Raw genomic sequence first — 16823 nt, forward strand, 5'->3', positions numbered from 1 at the left:
ATGAATCTCTGTTGTTTTAAGGCATCCATGGTAATTTATTACAACAGCCGTAGGAAACTAACTCAGCCTTCCACGTGCAGCCAGCTTGTTACACGGAGCAGAGTCTGGAAATATTTGTTATACATGATGAGACCCGAGTCACGTCTCTCCCTGCCTGTGAGAGCTTGGGCATCGGGCTCAGCCTCTCTGTGCCACAGAGAAGCGAGCTGCTTGGACCTGCTCCCACGGGGCATGTGAAATGCAGAGCACAGAACAAAGGCAACTTCTACATCAGGCCTGTGCGCTCAAACTTTCCCATGCTCCAGGATCACAGGGGAACTTGATAAAATGCAGAAGCTGATTCTGTGGGCCGGGGATGGGGCCTGAGACTCTATATTCCTTCCTTCCTCCCTCCCTCCCTTCCTTTTTTTTTTTTTTGACAGGGTCTTGCTCTGTCACCCAGGCTGGAGTGCAGTGGCACAATCTTAGCTCACTGCAACCTCCACCTCCTGGGTTCAAGCAATTCTTCCACCACAGCTTCCCAAGTAGCTGGGACCACAGGTGCCCACAACCATGCCCAGATAATTTTTGTATTTTTTTGTAGAGACAGGGTTTCTCCATGTTGCCTAGGCTGGTCTCAAACTCCTGGCTTCAAGTGATCCTTCCACCTTGGCCTCCCAAAGTGCTGGCATTAAACAGGCATGAGCCGCCACCTCCAGCTGAGACTCTGCATTTCTAACCAGCTTGCAAGTGAGGCCGATGTTTCTGGTCCACAGACCACACTTTGAGTAGCAACAGGCCAGAAGACCTCCCTCTTCAGCCCACATGCTGTCGGAGGGCAAGCTTCGTCAGCATTACTGGATTAGTGCCCCAGGGCTGCAGTACAAAAGCACCACCAACTGGGGGCTGAAAACAACAGACACTTATTGTCTTGTAGTTCTGGGGACCATAAGTCCAAAATCAAGACACTGGCAGGGTTGTACTCCTTCTGAAGGCTCTAGGGGAGGATCCTTCTTGTCTCTTCCAGTTTCTCGTGGTTGCTGGCAATCTTTGGTGCTCCTTGCCTTGTAGCTACATCTCTCCCACCCCTGCCTCTGTTTTCACATGGCTTTCCTCAGTGGCTATCTCTGTACCCTTGCCTTTACTTTTTTTTTTTTTTTTTTTTTTGAGACAGGGTCTTGCTCTGCCACCCAGGCTGGAGTGCAGTGGTGTGATCTCAGCTCATTGCAACCTCCGCCTTCTGGGTTCAAGTGATTCTCCTGCCTCAGCCTCTCGAGTAGCTGGGAATACAGACTTGCACGCTACCACGCCTGGCTAATTTTTGTATTTTTAGTAGAGATGGGGTTTCCCCATGTTGGCCAGGCTTGTCTTGAACTTCTGACCTCAAGTGATCCTCCTGCCTCTGTCTCCCAAAGTGCTGGGATTACAGGCTTTGAGCCACTGTGCCTGGCCCCATACTTCTTACAACACCAGTCATTGGATTTAGGGCTCACCCTAAAGCCAGGATGATCTTATCTTGAGATCCTTAGCTAATTACATCTGCAAAGACTTATTTTCAAATAAGGTCATATTTTGAAGTTCCACGTAGACATAAATTTTGGAGGCCACACTATCCAACCCACTACAGTTGCCCCAGACAGAGGAACAGTGGACTTGCCCACCCCAAATACAAAGATTCCAGAAATGACCTTGACATCTAATCTAAATGACTCTGTGTTCCCTGTGGCTTGGGATTTGCAGTCGGACAGCTGAGGGTGGGATGTCATTTTCCTCTTCACAGGCCCCCAGCCTCAAACACCTCCCGTAGTGCTGATTCCTGCCACTGTGTGGAAGGATGGGGAAAGGACCGGGAGAGGTCTGGGTGGGGAGAGTTAGCACAGCAAGGCCTCCTCCGGGCTCTGCCATTGGTAAGCAGATCATTTCAACTCTTTGGGCTCCTGTTTCTGGGTCAGTAAGTGAGAAGGTAGCAGGGGATGGGCCATTTAAAATAAGGGAAAGTTTTGGCTGGTGTGGTGGCTCACACCTGTAATCCCAGCACTTTGGGAGGCTGAGGTGGGCGGATCACTTGAGGCCAGGAGTTTGAGACCAGGCTGGCCAACATAGGGCAACCCTGTCTCTACTAAAAATACAAAAAGTTAGCCGGGAATGGTGGTGCGTGCCAGTAATCCCAGCTACTCGGGAGGCTGAGGCAGGAGAATTGCTTGAACCCGGGAGGTGGAGGTTGCAGTGAGCTGAGATTGCACCACTGCACTCCAGCCTGGGCAACAGAGCAAGACCCTGTCTCAAAAATAATAAAATAAAATAAAATAAAATAAAATAAAATAAAATAGGGGAAGCTTTTATGGCATATGTATAGATCCTTAGTGTACAACCAAATGTTCTCAAACTGTAACCCAAACCAGGACCGAGAAACCACAGTCCCAGCACCCAGAGGCCCCTCCCAGGAACTCCTGCCCCCTGTCAAGTGTTTGAAACCACTATCTTGATTTCCAACAGTACAGGTTGACTTTTTTTTTTCAATTAAGGTGAAATTCATACAACAGAAAATTTATCATTTTAACGTGAACAATTCAGTGGCATTTAGTACATTCTTGATGTTCTACAACCACTTGTTCACTTAGTTCCAGAATATTTTTATTGCCCAAAAAGAAACTCATACCGATTAAGCAGTCACTCTCCAATCTCCCTCCCCAGCCCCGGGCAACCACCAATCGACTCTATCTGCGGCTTGCCTGTTCTGGATGTTTCATGTAAATGGAATCCTACACTACGTGGCTTTGGTTTCTGGCTTCCTTCATTCAGCACTGTGTTTTCGAGGTTCATCTTCATGAAGCACATATCACAGCTCCATTCCTTTTTTATTTGAGACAGAGGACAGAGTCTTGCTCTGTCATCCAGGCTGGAGTGCAGGCATGATCTCAGCTCACTGCAACCTCCACCTTCTGGGTTCAAGTGATTCTCCTGTCTCAGCCTCCCGAGTAGCTGCGATTACAGGTGCCCACCACCACACCTGGCTAATTTTTGTATTTTTAGTAGAGATGGAATTTCTACTAAAACCTCTGGGTTGGCCAGGCTGGTCTCGAACTCCTGACCTCAGGTGATCGGCCCACCTTGGCCTCCTAAAGTGCTGAGATTACAGGCGTGATCCCCTGTACCCGGCCCTCCATTGCTTTTCATGGAAAAGGAGTAATACTCCCTTGTAAGTCTAGGCCACATTTTGTTTATGCATCCATCCGTTGATGGCCATATGGATTGCTTCCCCCTTTTGACCACTGAGTAACATTAATTGTCTGTTTTTAGATTTTCCGTAGGTGGAATCCTACAGGATGTGCTCTTCTGGGGCTGGCTTTTACTCAACAGCAGATTTTTGGGGTTGGCTGTGTCATTCTGGGGGAGGCACTGGAGGTCTTGCCTCTATTGCCACCTGCAGGCAGAGAGCACTGTGTGCCCTCAGTCTTCTGTGCTAATGGGATGGGGGCTCTAGTGGATAAGATTTCAGCTCCCCAAGTAGGTCCAGGTGGGATATCTCACCAGGAGTCCCCCTAAAGCAGGCTCCTGGCTGATGTGACAACATGATGAAGGAAGATGGGGGGAGCCCTATGGGGACATGTCACACCAGACTGGCCGCAGCCCCCCTGCCCTATACAGAGTGCCTGGCCTCACCTAGGAGCCCAGGCGTGTCCCCACATCCCACCTCAAAGTCCCTGTGTCACAGTCCTAATGGCTATTAATTGTCGTTAACTATTTAATTACGGAGCCCAAGCATTTCTTACCTGGTGCTTCAATTAATTGCTTGTAAACACTCAGAAAAGCAGCCTCCGCCTCCTGACTTCTCTTACTAAGGGCCACCACCTTTGGAGACAAGAGAAAGAGTCACGTGTAACCATGGCATCTGTGTCTGCAAGCAAATTTCATCATTTTTTTTTTTTTTTCAGAAGAAAATATCGGCAGGTTTTTTTTTTTTTTTTGAGACAGTGTCTCGTTCTGTCACCCAGGCTGGAGTGCCATAGAGTGATCTCAGCTCACTGTAACCTCCGCCTCCTGGGTTCAAGTAATTCTCCTGCCTCAGCCTCCTGAGTAGCTGGGATTACAGGTGCCTGCTACCACTACAGGTGCCTGCCACCATGCCCAGCTAATTTTTTTGTACTTTTGGTAGAGACACTTTGACCACGTTGGCCAGGGTGGTCTCAAACTCCTGACCTCAGGTTATCTGCCCACTTTGGCCTCCCAAAGTTCTGGGATTACAGGCATGAGCCACCATGGCTGGCCACGTATTTTTTTTCTTGTTTGTTTAAGAGATGGGGTCTTGCTACGTTGCCCAGGCTCGTCTCGACCTCCTGCAATCCCCCTGCCTCGGCCTTCCAGAGTGCCAGGATTACAGGCCACCACCCCACCTGGCCTTAGTCATTTTCTATCTGTGCAAACATGGGATGGGGGAGGGGCAAGAAGGAGAAATGAAGGTTCAAAGTGTGGGCTCTGGAGTTAGAAAATCTGGGTTGAAAGCCCAGCTCCACTGTGTGCAGGCTGTGTGACCTTGCACTGTCCCTCTCCGATTCTCAGTTTCTTCGTCTGTAAAATGTGGGGTAAATAACAGGACCTACCTCCTAGGCCTGTTGGGATTAAATGGAGCCGCACCTAAGTGCTAAGCACAGGGCCCAGCACACGGTATGTTGGTAACACCTGTTATTCTTCTTATTAGTAAAGGGTAGACTGGAAGTTCAAATATGATACATGTTTTAGGAGGAAAGTGGGACACGTCTAGAGAATATTTCTTGCCACTGAAAATTAAAGAGAAATTGTTAAAGCTCTCGTAAGATATCAAACAACTTCAACAAATATTGAAGGGTAACAGAATTACCCTCTTTAAAAGAGGTGGAAATGTATGGGTGATTAAAGTGATTAAAAAAGGTTAGTTTCAGGCTGAGAGTGGTGACTCACGCCTTTAATCCCAGCGCTTTGGGAGGCTGAGGTGGAAGGACTGTTTAAGCTCAGGAGTTCGAAACCAGCCTGAGCAACATAGTGAGACCCTGTTTCTACAAAAGATAAAAAAATCAGCCAGGCGGGGTGGCTCGTGGCTGTTGTCCCAGCTACTCAGGAGGCTGAGGTAAGGATTGTTTGAGGCCAGGATTTCGAGGCTGCCATGAGCTATGATTGCACCACTGCACTTCAGCCTGGGCAATAGAGTGAGACCCTATCTTTAAAAAAAAAAAAAAAAAAAGGTCCATTATAAAATCTCTGTAATTTCTCTCATTGTTAGTCTGAGAAAGTCCTTGGTCTCTCACCTTCCAGCATGAATGGCAGTCTGTCATTCCCTCAACAAATGTTTCCTGAGCACCTGCTATGCACCAAGCACTGTGGGCTGAGAACCCAGCCATGAATAGGGCAGACTTGCGCCCCACCCTTATGGGACTTACAGTCCGGTGGGGACACTGGCATTGAGGCAGCTTCCCCAGATGACTCATTAAAGTGCTAAACACTTGGCAGAAAAGCACAGGGTGGCCTTGGGAGTGTGTAAGTTGGGGGGAGGCTGACCCAGTTTGGTAACAGAACATCAGGAATTATCTCCCTGAGAAGGGGAAGTCACTTGGGGGAGGGCAGAAAAAAAGTTCTAGAAGCTAGACAAAGGGAAAATCACCAAGCTGTAGGTAGATCTTTTTTAAATTTAAATTTTATTTATTTATTTATTCAGAGACGGAGTCTTGCTCTGTCACCCAGGCTGGAGTGCAGTGGCATGATCTCGGCGCACTGTAACCTCTGCCTTCTGGGTTCAAGCAATTCTCCTCAGCCTCAGCCTCCCGAGTAGCTGAGATTACAGGCGCCTGCCACCATACCTGGCTAATTTTTTGTATTTTTAGTAGACATGGGGTTTCACCATGTTGGCCAGGCTGGTCTCGAACTCCTCACCACAAGTGATGCTCCCACCTCGGCCTCCCACAGTGCTGGGATTACAGGCGTGAGCCACTGCGCCCAGCCCTGTGGGTAGATTTTTATCCTTGCTTAGATGGACAAGAGTCAGTTTCTGGGGACATGCGGTTGAGTGGGAGACACAGCTACGGCCAGCAGGAAGCATAACCACTGCACGTCAGCCTGGGCAATAGAATGAGACCCTATCTTTACAAACAAAAGAAATGCACAGGAGGAGGTGCAAACACTGGCGGCTCCTGTGAGCCCTGAGGAGGGGGCAATTCATTCAGAATCTTGGGGTGGGGGGGCATCCCTGATGGGCTAATTAAAAAAATGGCACCGAACGTTTACTGTGTGCCAGAATGCCAGAAGCTTTTACTATTCATGATAGTCTGTCTCCACGGACACATCAATCACCCAATGGCTGCTGCCACCTGCCCCATCATACAGATTAGAAAATGGAGGCTCAAGGACGTCAAGCCACTTGCCCAAGGTCACCCAGTTAGCAAATGGCAGGGCCAAGATTCACACCAGGTCTGGGGATTCAAATTGCCATTCTGAATTCAAATTATGCCTTCCTTTTGTCCTGGATAGAAAAATTACCCCAGCCAGTGGGGCTGGGTGTTTAGAGCCCATGAGGATGCCGCTGCCTTACAAGCCAACTACAGCTGCCCTGGGCGAGAGGCTGCGGTGCTGGTGACTTTGCACCCAAGAAAACAATGAGAAACAAAAGCAATTCATCTCACGGGTCTTAGAAGGAGAATTATTAAAGACCAGCCAGAAGAATGACTCAGTGTTCCATTTTACAGTTGCCTGAGCTGAGTGCATGTGGTGGTTGGGGTCTGAGGAAAGGCACTGGCCTCCAATGAGAGACTGAGCGAGGGTGGGGGACAAGTGCTGGAAGATTCCTTTAATGTTTCCCTGTCCCTGCCTAGAGCACCCCCTACTTTCCCTTCATGGCACTTATCAGTTTATAATGGTGCATGACTTATCTCTTCCAGTGGGGAAGACTAAATCTAACATTATAAGGAGGATAATAGTTTTGGTCTTAGTTTTCCCCACTGGAGCAGAGCTGTTCAATAAGGCAGCCACTGGTCCATGTGCTACTGAGCACTTGAAATGCAACAATTCCAAACTGAGATGGGTTGTAAGTGTAAAATATAGCATTTCTAAGTCTTAGAAAGAAAAAGGAATGTAAAACACCCCGATAATTTTTTTTTTATTTTTGAGACAGAGTCTCGCTCTGTAGCCCAGGCTGGAGTGCAGTGGCATGATCTCGGCTCACTGCAAGCTCTGCCTTCCGGGTTCACGCCATTCTCCTGCCTCAGCCTCCTGAGTAGCTGGGACTACAGGCGCCCGCCACCACGCCCAGCTAATTTTTTGTATTTTTAGTAGAGATGGGGTTTCACCGTGATAGCCAGGATGGTCTCGATCTCCTGACCTCGTGATTGCCCGCCTCGGCCTCCCAAAGTGCTGGGATTACAGGTGTGAGCCACCGCGCCCGACAATAATTAAAAAAAAATTTTTTTTTTTGACAGTCTCGCTGTGTTGCCTAGGCTGGAGTGCAGTGGTGTGATCTCGGCTCACTGCAACCTCTGACTCCCAGGTTCAAGCAATTCTCCTGCCTCAGCCTCCTGAGTAGCTGGGATTACAGGTGCCCACCACCATGCCTGGCTAATTTTTTTGTATTTTAGTAGAGACGGGGTTTTACCATGTTGCCCAGGCCAGTCTCGAACTCCTGAGCTCAGGCAATCCACCCGCCTCGGCCTCCCAAAGCCAATAATTTTTATATTGATTACATTTTGAAATGCTAGTGTTATGAACATATCAGGCTAAATAAAATATATTATTAAAATTAAATTCACCCATTCTTATTTCTTTTTCTTTTTTTTTTTTTTTTTTGAGACAGAGTCTCACTTTGTCACCCAGGCTGGAGTGCAGAGTAGCTGCAATTACAGATGTGCACCACAACGCCTGGCTAATCTTTGTATTTTTAGTAGAGACGGGGTTTCAACATATTGCTCAGGCTGGTCTTGAACTTCTGACCTCAAGTGATTTGCCTGCCTCAGCCTCCCAAAGTGATGGGAATATAGGCGTGAGCCACTGCATCCAGCTACACTTCTTACTTTTTAAATTGTAACTACTAGAAAATTTTAAATTATAAATGTGGCTTGTGTTCTTTTCCTGCTGGACACTGTTGATCTCATGGATCAATGGTTGGCAATCTTTGGTCCTTGGTGTGAATCTGGCCCTTCATCTGTTTGTGTAAATAAAGTTTTATTGGAACAAAGGCACAGTCACTCTTTTACGTGTCTATGGCTGCTTTTATGCTACAAGGGCAGAGTTGTGTAGCTGTGAAAGAGACTTTGTGGTCTGCGAGGCTAAACATATTTTCTATCTGGCCCCTTACAGAAAAAAGTTAGCTGATCCTTGCTTTAGGGGTTCATTTAACAGCTGGACAATATTTTTAAAAGCAGAGATCAAAAATTATCCTGAAGCCAGGTACACCTGTGGCCCCAGCTACTTGGGAGGCTGAGGAAGGGGGATCACTTGAGTCTGGGAGGTTTAGGCTGCAATGAGCCATGATCGTGCCACTGCACTCTAGCCTGGACAACCGAGAAAGACCCTGTTTCGAAAAAAGAAAAAGAATCCTGAAAAAATTAGTCAGGTGTGGTGGCCCACCCCTGCAGTCCTAGCTACTCAGGAGGATGAAGTAGGAGGATCACTTGAGCCCAGGAGTTCGAGGCTGCAGTGAGCTGTGATCATACCACTGCACATCAGCCTGGGCAATAGAATGAGACCCTATCTTTACAAACAAAAGAAATCCTGGACTGGCACTCAGTGTGAATCAGTTCATGTTTAGGGTTTCCCAAAGTCAATGTGACTTTCAAAGACAGGAGCCGTGTAGATTTCCTGTCTCATTCAGTCTCGTTTCAAGGCAATGACTGGCTGTCTGTGGAAGGCCAGGTCCCTAAATTCCTTTTTTTTTTGAAATGGAGTCTTGCTGTGTCGCCCAGGTTGGAGTGTAGTGGCACAATCTCAGCCCACTGCAACCTCCACCTCCCAGGTTCAAGTGATTCTCCTGCCTCAGCCTCTTGAGTAGCTGGAATTACAGGCATGCACTACCATGCCTGACTAATTTTTATACTTTTAGTAGAGATGGGGTTTCACTCTGTTGGCCAGGCTGGTCTCAAACTTCTGACGTCAGGTGATCCGCCCGCCTTGGCCTCCCAAGGTGCTGGGATTACAGGCGTGAGCCACCGCAGTCCTTAAATTCCTGATGGCATCAGAGACTGACCCGGTACTGGGCCTAATGTCACTAAGAGATGCTCATAGTGTTCATGCATCAAGTGGGAAGAATAACCTCTACCTGCCTATGAAGCTGTTGGGGCAGGATGAGTTAACATGCAGCAAAGAGTCCCATGGAAGCTGATGAAAGCTTTCAAATAAATCAGAAAATTCTTCTTCTAATCACATAGGATATCTTTTCCAAGGGCTGAAACTCAATGCATTTCACCCACGTGCTGGGAACAAGTGAGCCTGGCATAAAAAGCCATGTTCAATAAAAGGCTGTGTTTCTGTCTCATGGCTCTGTCCAACCACACAGAAGGGCAGCAGCAAAGTGCCCAGAATGACAGATTTGCCCTATGACAGGAACACCCTTGAAGGCCATGTGGAAAGGAGGAGAAAAAGACAGGAAGAGGAGGAGGAGGATGGAGGAGGAGGATGGAGGAGGAGGAGGAGAAAAAGGGAGGAAGAGGAGGAGAAAGGAGGAAGAGGAAGAGGAGGAAGATGGAGAATGAGGAGGAAGAGGGAGGAGGAGGAACAAGTAGGAGGAAGAAGAGGGAGGAGGAGGGAGGAGGAAGAGGGAGGAGGAGGAAGAGGAAAAGGGAGGAGGAAGAGGAAAGGGGAGGAGGGGGAAGGGAAGGGGAGGAGGAAGTGGGAGGGGGAGGGAGGAGGAAGAGGAAAAGGGAGGAGGAAGAGGAAAAGGGAGGAGGAGGAAGAGGAAAAGGGAGGAGGAAGAGGAAAAGGGAGTAGGAAGAGGAAAAGGGAGGAGGGGGAAGGGAAGGGGAGGAAGAAGTGGGAGGGGGAGGAAGGAGAGGGAGGAGGAGGGAAGAGGGAGGAGGTAAAGACCATCCACAGACACCCTCAAGAAGGTCACCATCAGGAATAGCTCAGCATCTGTGGAAGCACATGGCATTTACGCAGCCCACTGTGATACGAGGGGTGACAATGTGTTTAGTCCCCCGAGGATGAACACAGCAGGTGTAGAACTGCTTCTGCCAGGGGCGAGTCAAGCCTGTTCTAGCCACATAGCTCTTTTCAGCCAGGTGGTTAAAAACAGAAAATTTGGGCCCCCTCCCCGAGGCTGAGCTCCGCCAAGCTGTCTGAGGTCGCAGTGACATCTGGGAGCCACTGAGAACAGCTTTGTGCCAAGTTCTAAGCCTTACTATGTGCTCCAGGCATCTTCTTTGAAATCCCCGCCTTCCCCCAAGCACACCTTTAGGATGTGAGCATTGTGATTGGCCCTGTTCTACCGACGAAGAAAGAAACTAAGGGGCAGGGATGTTAAGTCACTTGGCTAAGATGAGAGAACTAGTTAGTGGCAGAGGTGGTATTGGTGCCCAGGTGCCTCTCACTCCAGGGCCCAGACTTGCAGCTGCAAACTGTGCTTCTCCAAGTGCTGTGGGCATGAAAAGGGGGACCTGCCATCGAGACTGCACAACTCCTTCCCTGGGTTCCGTGGAACATACTTTGAGAACAGCCTCCCTCTACCACTGGGTCCTGGGCTCTGGAGAGGGTAGGGTGATTCTGAGAGATGATGGGGGGTGGATGTCTGATGTGGCAGGAATTCCAGAAGAAGCTGAAGACTGGTGGACAAGCGAAGGAGGCAGGTGCTTGGAGGGTCTCAGAATGAACTCGGGCAATGGAGAGGCAACCCAGAGATCGGGGAGTGAAGGAATGAGCTGGGTTCAGAGGGGAAGGGGTGTCCCTTGATGGCCTCTGAAGGCTGGTTGTTCCTCTAGGGCATGCAGATCAGGGGTCCACACAGAAGGCAAAGAGGGGCAAGAGTTGGTGGAGACAGAGAAGAAAGGAGGGCCACAGAGAGCGAGGGGGCTGTGGTGGGAGACAGGTTTGGTGTGGTGGGTAGGGGCTGATGCGCCATGGAGAGGAGCGGTGAGAACCCCTGGAAGCCATGAAGAGGGCCGAGACTTGCTCAGATGCATCAGAGCGGGAGGGGCTCCTGTTGACCACTCAGGGGTGCTTTGGGGTCTGGGTGGGAGGTACTGAGCTCCCCACCAGGGGAGGCATCCAAGTACATGCCCCTGTATCTGTGAGGCTGTAAAGGTACTCAGGGAGACCCACACGTGGGGAGGTCTGGCTGGACTATGCTGAGGGTTCCCACTCACTCTGAGAGTCTCTGTGAAAGATCCCTTTTCTTTGCAGCACCCTTCTGATTTCCTACCACCCGGAAAATGGGGGTAACAGCTACTTCGATGGGCTGATTTGTGCATTATTATTGATGATAACAGCGACTACTGAGCACCGACTCTGTGCCAGGCACTGTTCTATGTACTGGATGCACATTAGCTTAACCCTCATCACTCTGGGGGTGTGACTATCCCATTTAACAGATGAAGATGTCGAGGCACAGAGGGTGATGGCCACATGGTGCTGGGAGCTGAGACTCAGATGTAGCTTAGTGTGACAGCAAAGCCCATGCTTCTCAGCCTCCACTCAGAATCGATTCTTTGGTTGGGGGCTGGTGGAAGCAGCTGGATAACCAAAAGAGCTGGAGGAGCCAGGCAGGCAGGTAGGTGGGGGACGGGAGGCCAGGAGGAGCTGCAGGACTCGAACCTGCCTGCCTCCGGGTGTGTCTGCTGGGGCCCCTGTTCCCGGGCCAGTGCTAACATGCTCTCTGCCATCCATCAGTGATGCTGCTGAGCAAATGAAAATTACATTTCAATGTCAGGGATTAAATAAGAAATAAGTTTGACTTTTGTTTTTGATAGCTACTGTTGTCAAACTGGGTTCTCAGGCTCCTGCCAAAATGGGGCAAAAATTGGAGACCCTCTCTGGCCCTCTGGAGGGTCACCCACGGGTCCCAGAGAGGCCCCATCCTAGCCTGTTTCGGAAGCCAGCACCAGCTGGTTCTAAAGACTGATTAAAGTTGGGTGTGGTGGCTCATGCCTGTAATCCCAGCACTTTGGGAGGCCGAGGTGGACGGATCATCTGTGGTCAGGAGTTTGAGACCAGCCTGGCCAACATGTGAAACCCCGTCTCTACTAAAAATACAAATATTAGGAGAGTACCTGTAATCTCAGCCACTCAGGAGGCTAAGGCAGTAGAATCTCTTGAACCTGGGAGGCAGAGGTTGCAGTGAGCTGAGATCGTGCCACTGCACTCCAGCCTGGGTGACAGCGCAAGACTCTGTCTCAAAAAGAAAAAAAAAAAAGACTGATTGGTTGGAACAGAATTAATGCATTTGGCCACCTGTCACTGTCATTGTTTTGCCTTCTCAGATGTAAATCACTAATTCATTTTGAATTCCCAAGTGTAAGTCACTAATTCATTTTTGAACCCTCATGTGTAAGTCAGTGATTCAGAGCTTGAGCTCTGAGGGCTCCTCTCCTCAGATGTGCAGGTCCAGCTTCCAGATTCTGCCCTCAATGCCTCAACCTGCAATGATGATGGGCACGGGGTGCACAGCAACTCTGCAACAGCAGCAGATGGTGCACACTGAGCACCTACTATGTGCATGCCCAGGGAATCAAGCCAGCCCTCTCTCAGTGCCTAAATACATAGTGATCCTTAGGGATGTCTAGAAAAGCACCAGGCACCCTGATTTGTGTTTTTTAGTGAAAGGAGGTGTTTGTGCTTGGTGTGGATCCTCAGCATCCCTACCTCTGAACACAGGGCACCCATGCATCCGTCAGCATCTGCTGACATCAGGGCTGCAGGAATGCTAGCTTCTATCCAGACATTGCTCCATTTCCTCAACTAGCCAGTGGGCATCCCAAGGGTAGAGACTAGCATTTAAAAAAATTGAATATGGCTGGGCGTGGTGGCTCACACCTGGAATCCCAGTACCTTGGCAGGCTGAGGCTGGTGGATCACCTGAGGTCAGGAGTTCGAGACCAGCCTGGTCAACATAGTGAAACTCCGTCTCTACTAAACAAAAACAAAAACAAAACAAAACAAAACAAAAATGGCAAAACCCACAACTACTTTTGAGCAACAGGGCGAGACACTATCTCAGAAAAAAAAAGGCCGTTTCTAAAAAAACAATATTTTATAATGAAATAAAAATAAATAAAACCATACATGCAAAGCATTAAGACAGTGCTTGACCCATCACAGATGCCTAATACATTTATTTGCTTAATAGATATTAATGAGGCATCTCCTAGGGATGGGGCTGTTCTAGGTACCAGGCATTCAGCACCAAGCAAGACTGGCCCAAACACCTACCTCTGTGGAGCTGACACGTTTAGAGGCAGAGGCAGGCAATGAAATAAATCATGAAAGAGAATGTGGGACAGTCGTCAAGTGCAGGAGAGGAGAATGGAGTAGGGAGGTGACAGGAGTCCTGGGCAGGGCATGTGGGGCCACAGGAGGGGAAGGCGTCGTGGGGAGCTTTGGGAAAGAGTATTGCAGACAGCGAGAACGGCAGGTGCAAAGGCCCTGGGGCAGGGGCTGTCTGGCTTGTTGGAATGCCAGCAGAGAGGCTGGTGTGGCGGGAGATGGTAGACGAAGCGGAAGAAGAAAGGGGGTCAGGAGGTGAGGGGAGGGGAAGAGCCCTGGGGGTCACTGTGGGGACCCAGCCTTTCTCTCTGAGGGGTCTGAGGAGCCACAGGAGGGTTTTGCGCAGAGGAGAGCAGATTCATGTGATCTGACACGCGTTTTAACAGGACCCATCTGGCTGTTGTGCGGAGAAGAGACTGAGGGTCTGGGGTGGAAACAGGGAGACCAGGGAATTGGCTCCTGCCGAGTTCCAGGAGAACAACCCAGGCGGCTCAGAGCAGGATGGTGGCAGTGGTGTTAGGATTCTGGGATTCTGAAGGTCGAGCCACAGGATTTGCTCCTTAGGAACACAGAGTGGATGTTGGAGGCATAAAAGCAACAGAGGGGCCACGGATGACTCCACAGCTTGGGGCTTTAACAACTGGATAATCATTCATTCATTCATTCATTCATTCAGAGACGGGGGTCTCACTATGTTGCCCACACTGGTCTCGAACTCCTGGGCTCATGTGATCCTCCTGCCTCAGTCTCCCAAAGTGCTGGGATTACAGGCGTGAGCCACTATGCCTGGCCTACTGGATGATCTTCAATGGCTCCTGCTATGACATTAACATTATTCTCCCTCAGAGCCCAGGCGGGGCTGGGCACAGAATGGGCAATAAACCAACACTGACTGAATGAACAAACCATAAATAATATAAGGAAGGAACTTAAGAGCCTCCCTGAGCTAATCCTGCCAAACTATCAAACTTACATAAAACCCCGAGGCTTCCCAGAGAACGGTGGAGAATGATGCCCTCCTAGTAGCTCAAACTCAGCTGAGGTCCTGACTGCTCTGTGGAGACCTCTTGCAAGCTCCCTGGTAGGGAGGGGACAGAGGCCCAGGATCTGCCCCAGAAGTCCCAGCACTTGTCTTGAGGAAGCAAATAGCAGGGTAGGAAAGAGGAGAAACTAGCCTGGGGGTGAGGAGACCTGGGTTCTGGTTTTAACTGGGGCCTGCATCCCCATTCACCCTGGGCAGTCATTTTCCCTTTCAGAGCCTCAGTTTCCCCATCTGTAAAGTGAAGGTGCCAGGCTATGGGCCGAAGGCTCCTTCAAACTCAGTTGTGCATTGATTCTAGATTCTAATTCACCAAGGCAGATTCAGAGATGGGGTCTCACTCTGTCACCCAGGCTGGAGTGCAGTGGTGTGGTGCCATCATAGCTCACTGTGGCCTCAAACTCCTGGGCTCAAGCGATCTTCCTGTCTCAGCCTCATAAGTAGTTGGGACTACAGGCACATGCCACCATGCCTGGCTAGTATTTTTTTTTTTTTGTAGAGGTCGGGTGTTGCTATGTTGCCCAGGCTGGTCTTGAACTCTTAGCCTCAAGTGATCCTCCTTGCCTTGACCTCCTGAAGCGCTGGGATTACACGTGTGAGCCTTGTAATCCTGGCCCACACAGACAGAGAGAGAGAGACAGACAGACAGACAGATACCATCTTGCCCTCACATGAACATCCCCTGCACCCCTCTGGACCACCACTGGGATTTTAATGAGGCAAGTGCAAGACCTAGAAAGCCCACCTACCCACCCAGGCTCTGACTGAGGGGAGGGTCTGCAGGAAGAGGAACACCATGCAATTTTATTCTAATATTTGTAATTATTCCCAGGGTAAAAATAAGGCACAGAGCAAAGTGTTTTCAAATGTCGGCATTAAGAACACTTTTGATCCAACATAATGCAATCCCCCAAATGCATTTATGTCAGGCTCCCGGAGATACTGCGAGTGGTGTTCCGTGCCAGGCTGGCTTTCATGGCTTGGAAGCAGTGCAAAAATGAAATGTCCCACAGGCAACGGCTGGCAGGCCTGCTATTAGCAACAGTGTAATCATCAATTATGTCCAATCACAAACTACTGATTTTATAATTATCAAATGAAGTTCTAACTTCTCACCTCCGCTCGGTGGCAACTAATATAATCTCTCAGTTCCAAAAGGAAGCTTTTTTCCCTTTTCGTCTTCCTCTCGTTCTCTCTCTTCTGGGGGAAAAACAATTTCCAGGCCTCCACGTACGACTGCATTTAAATTGCTTGTCACTCAAAACAAAGGGGAACCACTCATTTGTAATTCACCAGCTACCTGAACAGACTGCCTGTTTTCCTCTAAGCATCCATGCACCGAAGCACAAAGATCATTTTTCTATTGTTAAAATTGTATAAGCCAGGGCTTTTTTTTAGCAGTGAATACACAATTTCACTTCTCTTCCGAGGGCTCCTGGCATAAAAGGGACAGGAGGCTTTCTTTAGCGCCTTGCAAATAAATTTCGCTTTTGGGTATTAAAAAAAAATACACTATATGCTCATATAATGAGCTGAAAGCTGCAGTATCAATTCTTTGATATGGTCATATATGGAGATGAGACCAGGGCAGAAGTTATGTTTCCGGCCCTGCCTGGGGTGTGGCCAGTACATGAAGCTGGGAATCCAGATCCACTTTCATGGGCTCTGGGAAGCATCTGTGTCCAGTTTTCTCTTTTTGGGAGCTGCTGATGCCACAAGCATGGCCCCATGCTGCTTGGCATGTGGCTGGCAGGTCATGCACGCAGGAACAACCTAGAGTGGGTGCTCTGGCTCTGACCTTGCCATTCCAGCCAGAAGCAGTTTCCAGCTGTGTGTCTTTCGGGCCACCTCCTCCCAGAGGAACAAACCACAGACAATTGCCACCAGCCCCCTGTGTGCAACCGATGAGGATGTCTTCCTAAGGCTCAGCCTCCGAAGGCCAGGCTCGCTTTGCCAACAGTTCAGTTTTTCTGCCTAACTGATTATAATCATAATACCTTCCAATTTTAATCTAGAGCTTTTTATAGCTTACAAAGACCTTTCACGGGAATTAGCGCATCTGAGCCTCCCTCCAAACGCTCCCAGGGGCGGCCCTGGGTCATCTTGTTTTAGAGGCCCAGAGAGGCTGAGAAGGCGGCTCCAATATACACACACGAGGGGCCAAGGCAGGGTGTGAATTGGGGGGCGGGGGGCTGTCTTTGGACTCAGAGCCAGTTGTGTGGTAAGGAATTTGGGGCTGGAATCTGTGTGACGCCCCCACCCCCCACCTGAAGTGGGCAAGTGGCTTCCATTTTGGGTAATTCAGAACAAACTCAAGTTCACTCCTAAAATGTCCCTTCTGTCACCTGAATGTGCTGTGATTCCCTGAGTGGAA

The 16823-nt window shown here is 49.3% G+C and overlaps 1 protein-coding gene across 6 annotated transcripts in view; it reads right to left on the reverse strand.

Moving 5' to 3' along the window:
* CUX2 (cut like homeobox 2) overlaps nt 1–16823 on the reverse strand; it is a 328467-nt gene that overhangs the window by 86975 nt on the left and 224669 nt on the right. For all 6 annotated transcript variants that reach the window (XM_058425442.1, XM_032168684.2, XM_032168682.2 and 3 more), the window contains one exon: nt 3753–3831. In XM_058425442.1, the coding sequence (XP_058281425.1) occupies nt 3753–3831 (79 nt within the window). The remainder of the gene's footprint in view (nt 1–3752; nt 3832–16823) is intronic.

This window comes from Hylobates moloch, unplaced genomic scaffold (genome assembly GCF_009828535.3).
Source record: "Hylobates moloch isolate HMO894 unplaced genomic scaffold, HMol_V3 SCAFFOLD_12, whole genome shotgun sequence".
Taxonomy (NCBI): Eukaryota; Metazoa; Chordata; class Mammalia; order Primates; family Hylobatidae; genus Hylobates; species Hylobates moloch.